This window comes from Gadus chalcogrammus, chromosome 19, assembly GCF_026213295.1.
Source record: "Gadus chalcogrammus isolate NIFS_2021 chromosome 19, NIFS_Gcha_1.0, whole genome shotgun sequence".
Lineage (NCBI taxonomy): Eukaryota > Metazoa > Chordata > Actinopteri > Gadiformes > Gadidae > Gadus > Gadus chalcogrammus.
The window spans coordinates 16832327-16847570 of record NC_079430.1 but is presented as its reverse complement, the minus strand read 5'-3'; the positions used below and the strand labels follow the sequence as shown (position 1 = coordinate 16847570).

Sequence of the window (15244 nt, the reverse complement as noted above, 5' to 3'; positions counted from 1 at the left end):
ATAAGGGGAAACACTGTCGTTTTTTATGGGCCGTCATCAAATAAATAATAAGATGTGACACTGTCGTTCATCATAAAAGATAGGGCGGATTAGCTCAGTAGGTAGAGCAGTTGTCTTGAAACTGAAAGGTTGGTTGTTCGATCCCCAGCTCCCCCTAGCTGGGAGATTATAGTACTATTAAAAACATAAGGGGTGATGCTGTAGTACTTTATCAGCCGTCATCAAAAAAAAGCATAAGGGGTAACACTGTCGTTTTTTATCGGCCGTCATCAAAAAAAACATAAGGGGTAACACTGTCGTTTTTTATCGGCCGTCATCAAAAAAAACATAAGGGGTAACACTGTCGTTTTTTATCGGCCGTCATGAAAAAAAACATAAGGGGTAACACTGTCGTTTTTTATAGGTCGTCATGGAAAAAAGCGTAAGGGGTAACACTGTCGTTTTTTATCGGCCGTCATCAAAAAAAACATAAGGGGTAACACTGTCGTTTTTTATCGGCCGTCATCAAAAAAAACATAAGGGGTAACACCGTCGTTTTTTATCGGCCGTCATCAAAAAAAGCATAAGGGGTAACACTGTCGTTTTTTATCGGCCGTCATCAAAAAAAACATAAGGGGTAACACTGTCGTTTTTTATCAAAAAAAACATAAGGGGTAACACTGTCGTTTTTTATCAAAAAAAACATAAGGGGTAACACTGTCGTTTTTTATCGGCCGTCATCAAAAAAAACATAAGGGGTAACACTGTCGTTTTTTATCGGCCGTCAACAAAAAAAGCATAAGGGGTAACACTGTCGTTTTTTATCGGCCGTCATCAAAAAAAACATAAGGGGTAACACTGTCGTTTTTTATCGGCCGTCATCAAAAAAAACATAAGGGGTAACACTGTCGATTTTTTTTCGGCCGTCATCAAAAAAAACATAAGGGGTAACACTGTCGTTTTTTATCGGCCGTCATCAAAAAAAACATAAGGGGTAACACTGTCGTTTTTTTATCGGCCGTCATCAAAAAAAACATAAGGGGTAACACTGTCGATTTTTTTTCGGCCGTCATCAAAAAAAACATAAGGGGTAACACTGTCGTTTTTTATCGGCCGTCATCAAAAAAAACATAAGGGGTAACACTGTCGATTTTTTATCGGCCGTCATCAAAAAAAACATAAGGGGTAACACTGTCGTTTTTTATCGGCCGTCATCAAAAAAAACATAAGGGGTAACACTGTCGTTTTTTATCGGCCGTCATCAAAAAAAACATAAGGGGTAACACTGTCGTTTTTTATCGGCCGTCATGAAAAAAAACATAAGGGGTAACACTGTCGTTTTTTATAGGTCGTCATGGAAAAAAGCGTAAGGGGTAACACTGTCGTTTTTTATCGGCCGTCATGAAAAAAAACATAAGTGGTAACACTGTCGTTTTTTATAGGTCGTCATGGAAAAAAGCGTAATGGGTAACACTGTCATTTTTTATCAAAAAAAACATAAGGGGTAACACTGTCGTTTTTTATCGGCCGTCATCAAAAAAAACATAAGGGGTAACACTGTCGTTTTTCATCAAAAAAAACATAAGGGGTAACACTGTCGTTTTTTATCGGCCGTCATCAAAAAAAACATAAGGGGTAACACTGTCGTTTTTTATCGGCCGTCATCAAAAAAAACATAAGGGGTAACACTGTCGTTTTTTATCGGCCGTCATCAAAAAAAACATAAGGGGTAACACTGTCGTTTTTTAATCGGCCGTCATCAAAAAAAACATAAGGGGTAACACTGTCGATTTTTTTTCGGCCGTCATCAAAAAAAACATAAGGGGTAACACTGTCGTTTTTTATCGGCCGTCATCAAAAAAAACATAAGGGGTAACACTGTCGTTTTTTATCGGCCGTCATCAAAAAAAACATAAGGGGTAACACTGTCGTTTTTTATCGGCCGTCATCAAAAAAAACATAAGGGGTAACACTGTCGTTTTTTATCGGCCGTCATCAAAAAAAACATAAGGGGTAACACTGTCGTTTTTTATCGGCCGTCATGAAAAAAAACATAAGGGGTAACACTGTCGTTTTTTATAGGTCGTCATGGAAAAAAGCGTAAGGGGTAACACTGTCGTTTTTTATCGGCCGTCATGAAAAAAAACGTAAGGGGTAACACTGTCGTTTTTTATCGGCCGTCATGAAAAAAAACATAAGTGGTAACACTGTCGTTTTTTATAGGTTGTCATGGAAAAAAGCGTAATGGGTAACACTGTCGTTTTCTATCAAAAAAAACATAAGGGGTAACACTGTCGTTTTTTATCGGCCGTCATCAAAAAAAACATAAGGGGTAACACTGTCGTTTTTCATCAAAAAAAACATAAGGGGTAACACTGTCGTTTTTTATCGGCCGTCATCAAAAAAAACATAAGGGGTAACACTGTCGTTTTTTATCGGCCGTCATCAAAAAAAACATAAGGGGTAACACTGTCGTTTTTTATCGGCCGTCATCAAAAAAAACATAAGGGGTAACACTGTCGTTTTTATCGGCCGTCATCAAAAAAAGCATAAGGGGTAACACTGTCGTTTTTTATCGGCCGTCATCAAAAAAAACATAAGGGGTAACACTGTCGTTTTTTATCGGCCGTCATCAAAAAAAACATAAGGGGTAACACTGTCGTTTTTTGTCGTTTTTAATCAAAAAAAACATAAGGGGTAACACTGTCGTTTTTTGTCGTTTTTAATCAAAAAAAACATAAGGGGTAACACTGTCGTTTTTTATCGGCCGTCATCAAAAAAAACATAAGGGGTAACACTGTCGTTTTTTATCAGCCGTCATCAAAAAAAACATAAGGGGTAACACTGTCGTTTTTTATCGGCCGTCATCAAAAAAAACATAAGGGGTAACACTGTCGTTTTTTATAGGTCGTCATGGAAAAAAGCGTAAGGGGTAACACTGTCGTTTTTTATCGGCCATCATGAAAAAAAACATGAGGGGTAACACTGTCGTTTTTTATCGGCCGCCATGAAAAAAAACATAAGGGGTAACACTGTCGTTTTTTATAGGTCGTCATGGAAAAAAGCGTAAGGGGTAACACTGTCGTTTTTTATCAAAAAAAACATAAGGGGTAACACTGTCGTTTTTTATCGGCCGTCATCAAAAAAAACATAAGGGGTAACACTGTCGTTTTTTCATCAAAAAAAACATAAGGGGTAACACTGTCGTTTTTTATCGGCCGTCATCAAAAAAAACATAAGGGGTAACACTGTCGTTTTTTATCGGCCGTCATCAAAAAAAACATAAGGGGTAACACTGTCGTTTTTTATCGGCCGTCATCAAAAAAAACATAAGGGGTAACACTGTCGTTTTTTATCGGCCGTCATCAAAAAAAACATAAGGGGTAACACTGTCGTTTTTTATCGGCCGTCATCAAAAAAAACATAAGGGGTAACACTGTCATTTTTTATCAAAAAAAACATAAGGGGTAACACTGTCGTTTTTTATCGGCCGTCATCAAAAAAAACATAAGGGTTAACACTGTCGTTTTTTATCGGCCGTCATCAAAAAAAACATAAGGGGTAACACTGTCGTTTTTTATCGGCCGTCATCAAAAAAAGCATAAGGGGTAACACTGTCGTTTTTTATCGGCCGTCATCAAAAAAAACATAAGGGGTAACACTGTCGTTTTTTTTCGGCCGTCATCAAAAAAAACATAAGGGGTAACACTGTCGTTTTTTATCGGCCGTCATCAAAAAAAACATAAGGGGTAACACTGTCGTTTTTTATCGGCCGTCATCAAAAAAAACATAAGGGGTAACACTGTCGTTTTTTATCGGCCGTCATCAAAAAAAACATAAGGGGTAACACTGTCGTTTTTTATCGGCCGTCATCAAAAAAAACATAAGGGGTAACACTGTCGTTTTTTATCAAAAAAAACATAAGGGGTAACACTGTCGTTTTTTATCGGCCGTCATCAAAAAAAACATAAGGGGTAACACTGTCGTTTTTTGTAGTTTTTAATCAAAAAAAACATAAGGGGTAACACTGTCGTTTTTTATCGGCCGTCATCAAAAAAAACATAAGGGGTAACACTTTCGTTTTTTATCAAACAAAACATAAGGGGTAACACTGTCGTTTTTTATCGGCCGTCATCAAAAAAAGCATAAGGGGTAACACTGTCGTTTTTTATCGGCCGTCATGAAAAAAAAAATAAGGGGTAACACTGTCGTTTTTTATCGGCCGTCATGAAAAAAAACATAAGTGGTAACAATGTCGTTTTTTATAGGTCGTCATGAAAAAAAACATAAGGGGTAACACCGTCGTTTTTTATCGGCCGTCATGAAAAAAAACATAAGGGGTAACACTGTCGTCTTTAATAGGTCGTCATGGAAAAAAGCGTGAGGGGTAACTGTCGTTTTTTATAGGTCGTCATGAAAAGAAAACGTAATTCAAATTCAAATCTTTATTTTTCCCGTAAGAGAACTTTATTTGTGGTCAGGCACATACAAACAAGACATACTTCAACAATAAACACTTAGTAAGGGGTAACACTGTTTTTTATTATTAGTCGTCATGAGAATAAAACATAAGGGGTAACACTGTACTTTTTTTATCGGCCGTCATGAAAGAAAACATAAGGGGTAACACTGTCGTTTTTTATAGGTCGTCATGGAAAAAAGCGTAAGGGGTAACACTGTCGTTTTTTATAGGTCGTCATTCTTATCGGCGGTCATTAAAAAACATAGGGGGTAACACTGTCGTTTTTTATCTGCCGTCATGAAAAAAAACATAAGGGGTAACACTGTCTTTTTTTATTGGTCGTCATTTTTATCGGCGGTCATTAAAAAACATAGGGGGTAACACTGTCGTTTTTTAGAGGTCGTCATAGAAAAAAGCGTAAGGGCTAACACTAGTTTTTTATCGACCATCAAAAAACATAAGGGGTAACAATGTTGTCTTTTATTGATCGTCGTTAAAAAAGACATAAGGGTTAACACTGTAAAAATAGAATAACAGAGGTGATCCTCCCATCCCCCCATACAAATGGCTCCCTGAATACACACATCAATACACGCTATTTAGTATGTTCAAATAAATGTTTTCTGTAATTGGACATATATTATTTAATCGGAATTCAAGTTAACTTAAAATCTAGTTCCAACAGATTTTAATTGACTTTATCTAATCGTTATTTTCTATTTCTCATTTTACGTTGTGCCTTTTAGAGCCTTTTGCTGCAGAAGAAGGTAATTTAATTTTTTATTAACTATATACCGCTGCATTAAATGTGTATTCCCAGTATGTTTCCTCTTTGTTTATTCTGTGTTATTGGATAAACATTTAACAAAGTGAATGTCAATGCATTAAGATGTCGCCTTCCTTTTCATGAGCAGATTTTACATATTTAATTTCACATTCTATTTGAACCACTCTTATGTGTCTGTTTGTGTGGGTCTGTGTGCATGTGTGTGCGTGTCTGCAAGCGTCCTTGTGTACGTGTGAGTGAACACAATTCAGCTAATGAGAAGAACAGCGATAAAGATCTATTCGTCTTTCTCCTCATTACGGCTCGTTGGGTGTAAATAAAAACAGAGTTTGTGTGTTGTGTGTGTGTGTGTGGCTGCATATATATACTCATTTATTTATGTTAACCTTGTTTTTCTGTGTATTTTTTAATTGTTTTGCTAACTACGGTTGTTTAACTCAAAAGAAAACCAAGGTGAGCGAGCAACCTAAAATAGTTTTTACATTAATCCAAAAAAAAAATGTATATATATATATATATATATATATATATATATATTTAATTTAAAAATATGGTTTTAGGTTTCAGAGTCCTCTTTCTGTATTCATTTTGACTATATCATTTGATTCATTTCATATAATTATAAGCAGACGATGTAAGACCCAAAGCAAAGTAAGTCTTTTGCCATTCATCAACCTGACATCAACATCCAACAAAACCCCAAAAACGAAAATGAAGATAAAGGATCGACGTGATTCCCTTCTTAGGTTCGCGCCAAACATCACGGTTCCCAAGCCCTCGGATGGAGACAAAGTGGACTTTGACGTGAGTTTCTTCTGAGGTTCAGGGCAGCAGAGGTCAGCGGCGTCATGATGATGTGGACCCGTTGACATTTGAAACTCCTTCCCAGTACAATACGCTGAATATCTCCAGGGGTACACTGTTGAACTTGCGAGTGTGCGTCTGTGTGCTTCGTCTGTGTGTGTGTGTGTGTGCTTTGTCTGTGCTTTGTGTCTGTGTGTCTCTGTGTGTGTGTGTCTATGCTTTGTGTCTGTCTCTGTGTGTGTGTGTCTATGCTTTGTGTCTGTCTGTGTGTGTGTGTGTGTGTGTGTGTGTGTGTCTGTCTGTGATTTGTGTCTGTCTGTCTGCCTGTTTGTGTGTGTGTCTGTCTGCCTGTGTGTCTGTGCTTTGTGTCTGTCTGTGCTTTGTGTCTGTCTGCCTGTGTGTCTGTGCATTGTGTCTGTCTGTCTGTCTGTCTGTCTGTCCACCAGGACATCCACAGGAAGCGGCAGGACAAGGATCTGGGGGAGCTTCAGTCCCTGATCGACGCTCACTTCATCCAGAGGAAGAAAGAGGAGGAGGAGCTGGTGTCTCTGGTCCAGAGAATAGTACGCACACACACAGGGACACACACTGATACACGCACACACAGCTACACAAATAAACACAGACACACACACGCACACACACACTGATACACGCACACACACACACACTGATACACGCACACACGCCTACACAAATAAATGCAGACACACACACGCACACACTGATACACGCACACACGCCTACACAAATAAACACAGACACACACACACACACACACTGATACAAATACACACACCTACACAAATAAACACAGACACACACACACACACAGACACAAATCTGAAAGACGCAGACACACAAACAAACACACACACAGACACTCAGACATACGCAGACACACACACACACACATCTGAAAGACGCAGACACACAAACAAACACACACACACACACACACACAGGACTCGTCAACAGAGTAGTTCAGACGCACACACATGCGGGAGCCGTCAACGGAATAGTTTGAACACACACACACACACACACACACACACACACACACACACACACACACACACACACACACACACACACACACACACACACACACACACACACACACACACACACACAATTCTAGTAAACAGAGACGAGAAAACACAAACACAACTCTTCATCAACGGATTAGTACAATAAAACACACAGACACACACACACACACACGTCAACATAACAAACACACAAATGCAACTCTCGTCGACAGACTATACACACACACACACACACAACAGAATAGTCTAAACACCATTCACACATACAAAACAACTCTCCTCAAAATAATAGTATAAACATACACACACACACACACACACACACACACACACACACACACGATTGCCCTCAACAGAATCATATGTCGACCGAGTCTTTCCGGAAGGATCTGCAGATTCCCAGTTCACAGGGACAGAGGGCTGTTAGTTCCTCCGGTCGGGGATCCTCTCACTCACTCTTTGTTTCTGTGATATTTTGTGTGTCTGTCCGTCTGTCTGTGTGTGTGTGTATTTGTACGGTTTGTGGATGCATGTGTGCATGTGTGCATGCGTGTGCGTGCGCTTGTGTCTGTGTGTGTGTGTTTCTGAACGTTTCTGTTTGTGTGTACGTGTTTGTGTACGTGTGTGTGTGTGTGTGTGTGTGTGTGTGTGTGCATGTGCGTGCTTGCGCGTGTGTCTGTGTGTGTGTCTGTGTGTGTGTGAACGTTTCTGTGTCTGTGTGTGTGTGTGTGTCTGTGTGTGCGTGTGTGCGCCTGTGTGTGTGTGTGTCTGTACGTTTCTGTGTGTGTGTGTGTGTCTGTACGTTTCTGTGTGTGCGTGTGTGTGTGTGTGTGTGTGTGTGTATGTGTGTGTGTGTGTCTCTGTGTGTGCGTGTGTCTCTGTGTGTGCGTGTGCGAGTGCGTGTGTGCGCCTGTGTGTGTGTGTGTGTCTGTACGTTTCTGTGCATGCGTGCGTGCGTGCGTGCGTGCGTGCGTGCGTGCGTGCTTGCGTGCGTGCGTGCGTGCGTGCGTGCTTGCGTGCGTGCGTGCTTGCGTGAGCAGGAGAACCGGCGTACTGAGCGGGCGGAGCAGCAGAGGATCCGCTCGGATCAGGAGAAGGCGCGGCAGGTCCGCCTGGCTGTGAGTCACACACACACACACACACACACACACACACACACACACACACACCCACACACACACACCAATAAAAGTCCTCTCACACATACACGTACACACAATCACACACAGGTTGAGTGTGTGTGAGTGTTTTTCTCTTTCAGAGAAAACAGTAAAAATAGAGATACAATTAAATAAGACACTTTCACTCAAACACACTCACACACTTAGACACAGTGTGTCTTTCTCTGTTTTTACTGAGAGAAAAACACTTAAAATAAATGTACAATTAAATACGAAACGCACACGCGCAGAACACACACACGAACAGAAACACACACACACACACAAACAGTTAAAATAAAGGTACAATTAAATAAAAGTCCTCTCACACATACACACACACAAACACACACAGGGTGAGTGTGTGAGTGTTTTCTCTCTCAGAGAAAACAGTAAAAATAAAGATACAATTAAATAAGACACTCTCCCTCAAACACACTCACTCACTTACAAACAGAGAGTTCGTGTAAGTGTCTTTTTCTCTCTTTTACTGAGAGAGAAAACAGTAAAAAATAAAGGTACAATTAAATAAGACACACACACACACACACACACACACACACACACACACACACACACACACACACACACACACACACACACACACACACACACACACACACACACACACACACACACACACACACACACACACAGCCCTGTCCTCACATCACTAAAAGCCCAACAGCACTGTAGCACAATACCCACTCGTTATTTTTCTTGCGCAGTTTAAAAAAAAGAAAACGACATGTTGCAGCCTTTTAGTTTGACTAACACGGACCTTCCTTTGATTTGGACGGAACATTTTCAGTGGAAGAGTGACGCTAACATCAGAAACGTCGCTATTTCACTTTGTTTATGACTCATGGTTTGTTTTCTTAAACATCTATGCTATGGCCAGTTTTTGCTATTTATATTAACGAAGATTTTAATAACATAACTTCCACCAAGTGCAACCCCGTCCTCCAAAACCGGCGTCAGAAACATGAATATGATGATTATGATTATTAATATCATGATGAGGATAGTGATGATGATAATTATTAATACCATGATGATGATAAAGAAGATTATTTATACCATGATGATGATAGAGATGATGATTAATACCATGACGATGATGACGATGATGATGATTAATACCATGATAGTGATGATGATAGTGATGAGGTTGATGATAATGATTAATGCCACGATGATGATAGTGATGATAATGATTAATACCACGATGATGATAGTGATGATAATGATTAATACCACGATGATGTTAGTGATGATGATAATGATTAATACTACGATGATGATAGTGATGATGATGATGATAATGATTAATACCACGATGATGATAGTGATGATGATAATGATTAATACTACGATGATGTTAGTGATGATGATTATAATACCACGATGATGATAATGATGACGATGATGATGATGATGATAATGATTAATACGACGATGATGACAGTGATGATGATGATATTGATTATGATGATAATGATGATTACCATGACGATGATGATGTTGATGATGTCGTCGTCTCGTGGACAGGATGAGAAGGAGAGGAGGGAGCAGGGGGACGTCCGCAAGAAACAAGACGACGACCTGAAGAAGAAGAAAGTTCTGACCAACATGAGCGTGCAGTACGGCGGGGTACAGACGCACACGCACACACACACAAAATCAAATGTATCAACAAACAAACACACCTCCACAGACACCAAGACATACACAAGACACACACACGCACAGACTCAAATGTATCAACAAACAAACACATCTCCACAGACACCAAGACATACACCAGACACACACACACACACACACTCAAATGCACCAACAAACCCATACACCTCCACAGACACCATATATTGCCTTTCAAATATAGTTTGGTATTATATAACATAAAATATGTGTCCCTGCCTACCTTATGCACACACTTCTCACAAACATACACACAACTTAGCATCTGCCTCTGTTTGTGTGTCTTGGTGTCTGTTGAGGTGTGTGTGTGTGTGTGTGTGTGTGTGTGTGTGTGTGTGTGTGTGTGTGTGTGTGTGTGTGTGTGTGTGTGTAAAGCTGGACAGTAAGAAGGGAGCGAAGAAGCAGACGGGGAGAGAGAAGAAGAGGAAGATCCTGTCTGACCGCAGGAAGCCTCTGGTCATGGAAAACCTGAACGAGGATAAAGTCAAGTACGTCCTGCCAAGCCATATTTATACCTCAGTGTCCCAAACAGTCATAGGCCCCGCCCTCCTCCTGGATCAGACATCTTGATTGGTGAGTCCGAGATGTCAAGGAGACTGAGGATCAGTTGGCTTCGTGTATGATGGGGTTTTAAATATGACAGGGCCTATAGTTAGTGTAGTATATAGTAGACAATAAAGTATTTACCAGCAGTCCTACTTCCATCCATTTTGGTTTAATTTTGATGACATTATATCCAAGGTCACTCACTCATCACTCATTTATCTGAAGACACTTCCAGGTGGGACTGAGAACAAAGAATAGTTTACAAAAAACGACTTCTACTTCATTTGGATAGAAGGGCAAAGTCGCTAGCCAGCTCCTTACTTTTCATTAGCAGTCCAGGTGCTACTAAAGCGTCCCACCAGAATAATGCATACGAGACGAGTCCGTTCACCGGATGAGATGAGTCTCGGGTGCTTTTTGAAGAGTGAGACGGACAGATCCATTCAAGTCTGTCTGTATAGCCCTTAATCAGTTTCAGTTTCAAAGGGCTTCACATTACACATTATGCAACCACGCCCACCTGCCCCTAAGCCCTCTAAAGTGCAGGGGGAAGGAACCTTGATTAAGACGACAGATAAGGGATCCCTCCGCACATGGACTCCTAGGAGTAGGGGCGGAATGGAAGATATAGAATGGTAGGCTACTAAGAACCAGAAGATATGTTACTTAATTCGATGCTGCATTGAAGCTTTTATGGCTTCCTATTGTTGGTAGTGCACAGCACTGTTGTCCAACTTTATACAGCATATTATCAGTTAGCCTGATTATTAATATTGTAGTGGCATAGGCTATTAAAATCGGAGAAGCAGAGGTGTGCTACTATTTCTGGTCTTCACTTTGGCTATGATTAGCAGATATAATATTGCACTAATTCAATAAATATGAACAAAGCAAAGATTAAAAAAATCTTTACAATTACACCCAGGAACCAGGTTGGAAATCGCTAGCTTCGAGCGATAGTGTTGGTCTGTCTCTCTATATGATATTATTACGTATACATATTATATATTATGTTTTAAAGGGAAAAGGCCAGCGAGCTGTGGAAGTGGCTGAAGGGGCTCGAGGCCGAGAAGTTTGATCTGTGTGAGGTGCTGAAGAAACAGAAATACGATGTGAGTTATTGTTTTTTCTACACAAAACAAAGTAAGTCAACAATGAACTTAAAATATTAAAGTAAAAATATAATCAAATTCAAAGCTACAACTTAGTATGTTCAGCAGAAGTAGAGCCTTCATGGCAATGATTCCTTAATTATATTTTGTCGTTGTTTTAATTAAGAGAGTTTAAAGTTGCAATAACTTGCATTTTTCAGAACACACTGACAAGTATGTCAAAGCAAGGTCTTTGTTCTATTTTGATTTAAAATGTAACTGATTATGTTGCTTCCACAGAAGAGGTTGCTTTCGTTAAACATTGGAACAACACCACAAACCACAACAGCTGTTTCGGCTTGGCGAAGTCGTACCAGTTTAAAGTAGCAGGAATGTGCAAAATAATAATAAGAACATGGTTTTGAGCTCGCTGTCTCTGCAAAGCATCAGCAGTCACTAGCTAGCTTCGGTTGAAACGGTCACCGGGATATCAACTGTTAAACTGCGTAAAAAACAGAAAACAAAAAATCAAAACTACTTTGACTTAACTTTCAGATCAAGGTGCTTCAGAACCGAGTCTCTGAGCAACAGAAGTTGTGAGTACATGTGGCGGGTTTGGCCTTGTTCCTGCTTGTTTAGAGTTTGGCTTCATTTGACCATTGTACTTACTGCTATGAGTGTCAGGCAAGCACTCACTGTGGGGACAACGGACCGATGGTTTGGCTGGACCCCACGACCTCAAGGTGATACCGTTTACCCCGTCTGTGTTGTATGTGTCGCACACCTAAATCGCGGTTCAAAGAATGTGACTTAGATGGGGTTACCGCCAAAGTGGGCTACCATAATTTCCCCTTGGGCGCTAACTATCTAGGCTGGGTTGTAGCACCCCGGGTTCAGTTCTGAGCCTTGCGGTCTTCTGCCACATGCTATTCCTCTCCCCTCTCATCTTCGAACCACCTGCTTGTCTCTTTCCCTGCTGCTTCCTGTCCATGGAGGTGCAAGAAGAGCGCCTCTCAGAAGAGTGGGTCGCTTTCACAACAGGACAATACGACACACCCTGGTTTTCTTATGGTGATGGTGGAGCCGAATCTGATGGGTAAAAACGCCACGAAAAATAACATTGACAACGTTGGCAATGGAGCAACCCCGTCTGCCTGCCATCTGAAGCCTGCTTCCAGCCAAACTGATTCAAAGAAACAAAAGGGGTTTCTGAGCTTTTTCCGAGGGTCTTTTTTCGAAACGAAGACTGGAAAGACACACGCTTCAGCGGGATCATTTGACGCAAAGTCGATGTGACCTTTTCAGAAAACTTTTTCCAGCAGCCGAAGCCCCCTGTGAAGCCTGACAAAGAGTTGACACGACAGTGGAAAAATAAAAAAAGAAGTCGAAATTGAAATGGAAGAGAAAAAAACGAATAAACCCAACAAAAACCTTGCATCTTTTATTTTCGGAACAAAAGCATAGTCATGCAGAAGTCACGAGAGAAAAATAATTCGACTGACGAACGTCTTCTGGCATATGCTGTCGATGGTGGTGCAAGCTCGATTCGCTGGAGCTGGAAGCACGGTGAAAGGCTGAAGTGGTTAGTGCTGATGAATCAGTGAATCACTTACCAAGCTCCATCGTGGTGTTCGCCTAGTGAGGGCCGTCTCTTCCAGTTTCTGGCTCAGGAGAGTTCTTGTGCCGTGTTTCTTTATGTGGCTGTTGTGCACCTGTCTAGCGCTGTCCCTTTGTGTTGTTATATGTCCTTCACAGATCAATCAGCTCCTGGCTCGTGTTCATGACAACCAGAGGTAAGCAGGGAGAACTCAACATCACCTCTCTCCTTGGAAACAAGAGCCTTGGTTTTATTTTATTGGTTTATTTTTCCTGTTCAAAGATGACAGATGAAATATACACCCAAGTCTCTGGGTGGAAACGAGGCCATTATTCAATAATATTCACACAATCACGCATCTTAACACTTTTTTTTTGTGTTTGATATCTTTGTACCCCCCGTTTACACCCTAGCCCTGCCACCAAATACAGGGCGTAAAACGCCAACAATATCAGGGCCAATGCAGGCAAGATACGGGTAATTACACCATAAAACGGGGGGTAGAATGGCAGGTTATTTTTTTTACTGTACATTTATTCTATTTTCTATCATCTTGCGCAGAGCAATTGAAACCAAAACATTTCCCAGAGGATACTTAAAGCAATCTGAATTTGAATTCCTCTGCTTGTACACACATGTGGTTATTGTGGAAATTACTTCTTAAAAATAAACCACAAACAACAGAGCAGGGAAGTACAACAGCAGGAGCTCCGCGCAAAACTGTCAGATACACATTTTCTCCACACAGCTCCTTATATTGTATTCACTTCACACAAGACTATTAAATATCTCATTACCCAACGCGTTCACCGTACCAGGCAAGTAAGCCATTGCTTTGGTTTCTATGGTGACATCCTAAATCGGAACACCGGGGAAAAAACAAAACAACGAAAGGCCTTGCTCATATCATGCATGGAAATCTTATTTTTAACAATCAAAAGAGTATGTTTCTTGCCATCATATTTCTCCTGACACTTCGTCTCATGTAACTACGGACACCATTCTCGGTCAACTCATCACTCTCTTTAATGGATTGCTTAATTTTCTTCATTCATTTCCCTCTCCTCATCACCAACCATCAGTCATCCAATCAATCAACCAATCACCTGGAAAGCTTGTGTCCTCCTCACCCACGGCGATGTGACTCCCTCTTTGTGCTTCGAAGTCTTCCTTAGTTAGCAAACTTTATGAAACGAGGTCCTCGTCTGTTCTGTTAAAGCCACGGAACCTCCCCCCCCCCTCCCGGTGGGATCAGTCTGATGTCAATCAAATTTGAAGTTTTCCTCAATGTAGTTCTGTTCAAAATCCCCAAACGTCTCAAAAAGTGTGTGTCTTCCCTCAAAGTTCATTCTTTGACAAAAAAAATAGTCATTCTTCAGTATAAGTAAGTACAAAAGGAAAAGTTCAGCCAGTCTTTGAGGCAGAAGGAAATGCAAATCCGGTAAGTCTTAATACTCTGTCAGTCTAACCAAGGGCCTTTTGTCAAGCTAGACTGCAGGCAAATGTTGAGGCCAACGGCGCATAGAAAAACACGCTTTAAATAAACCTTATAGGTAAACAACTGCTGCCAATTGGACACCAATGTTGTCATACCATCTAACGCTGACCTGTGTGAGAGATGTGTTGTGCAGTTCCTCAACATTTAAAGGCATGCTACCCAATGTGCATATCCCATTCCATCTGTTCACGCCCCGCATCTTGTCACCAAGCACTAATTCCACTTACTACTTCTTCATGAAAGGGAAATGCATTCACAAATTGCGATGTTGAAGGCCTACATACATTGCACCACATACCCAGCGAGAGAGAGAGCAATGAAAGGAGGAGAGAGATATACTGAACCTAGCTACTGATAGATAGATGATGGAGATACTGTAGATACATAGATGGATAGATTGATATAGATGCTCTTGATAAACAGAGACCGATAGATATGTAGAGAGAGCTAGAGATTTTAAACATTCGTGCAAATAAATCAAATATTTTACGTATTCCAGATCAGGAGTAAGGATTGTACCATAACATTTTTCCAAGGTTAAAAGTGACATATTATACCACCAGG

The 15244-nt window shown here is 40.6% G+C and overlaps 1 protein-coding gene across 1 annotated transcript in view; it reads left to right on the top strand.

Annotated features, from left to right (window-relative positions):
• Positions 1-15244, top strand: part of LOC130372883 (troponin T, fast skeletal muscle isoforms-like) — a 116914-nt gene that overhangs the window by 100346 nt on the left and 1324 nt on the right. The window contains exons 6-14 of the mRNA XM_056579043.1: positions 5188-5208; positions 5855-5879; positions 5975-6032; positions 6479-6595; positions 8125-8202; positions 9796-9897; positions 10324-10436; positions 11516-11606; positions 13341-13378. Of these exons, the coding sequence (XP_056435018.1) occupies positions 5188-5208; positions 5855-5879; positions 5975-6032; positions 6479-6595; positions 8125-8202; positions 9796-9897; positions 10324-10436; positions 11516-11606; positions 13341-13378 (643 nt within the window). The remainder of the gene's footprint in view (positions 1-5187; positions 5209-5854; positions 5880-5974; positions 6033-6478; positions 6596-8124; positions 8203-9795; positions 9898-10323; positions 10437-11515; positions 11607-13340; positions 13379-15244) is intronic.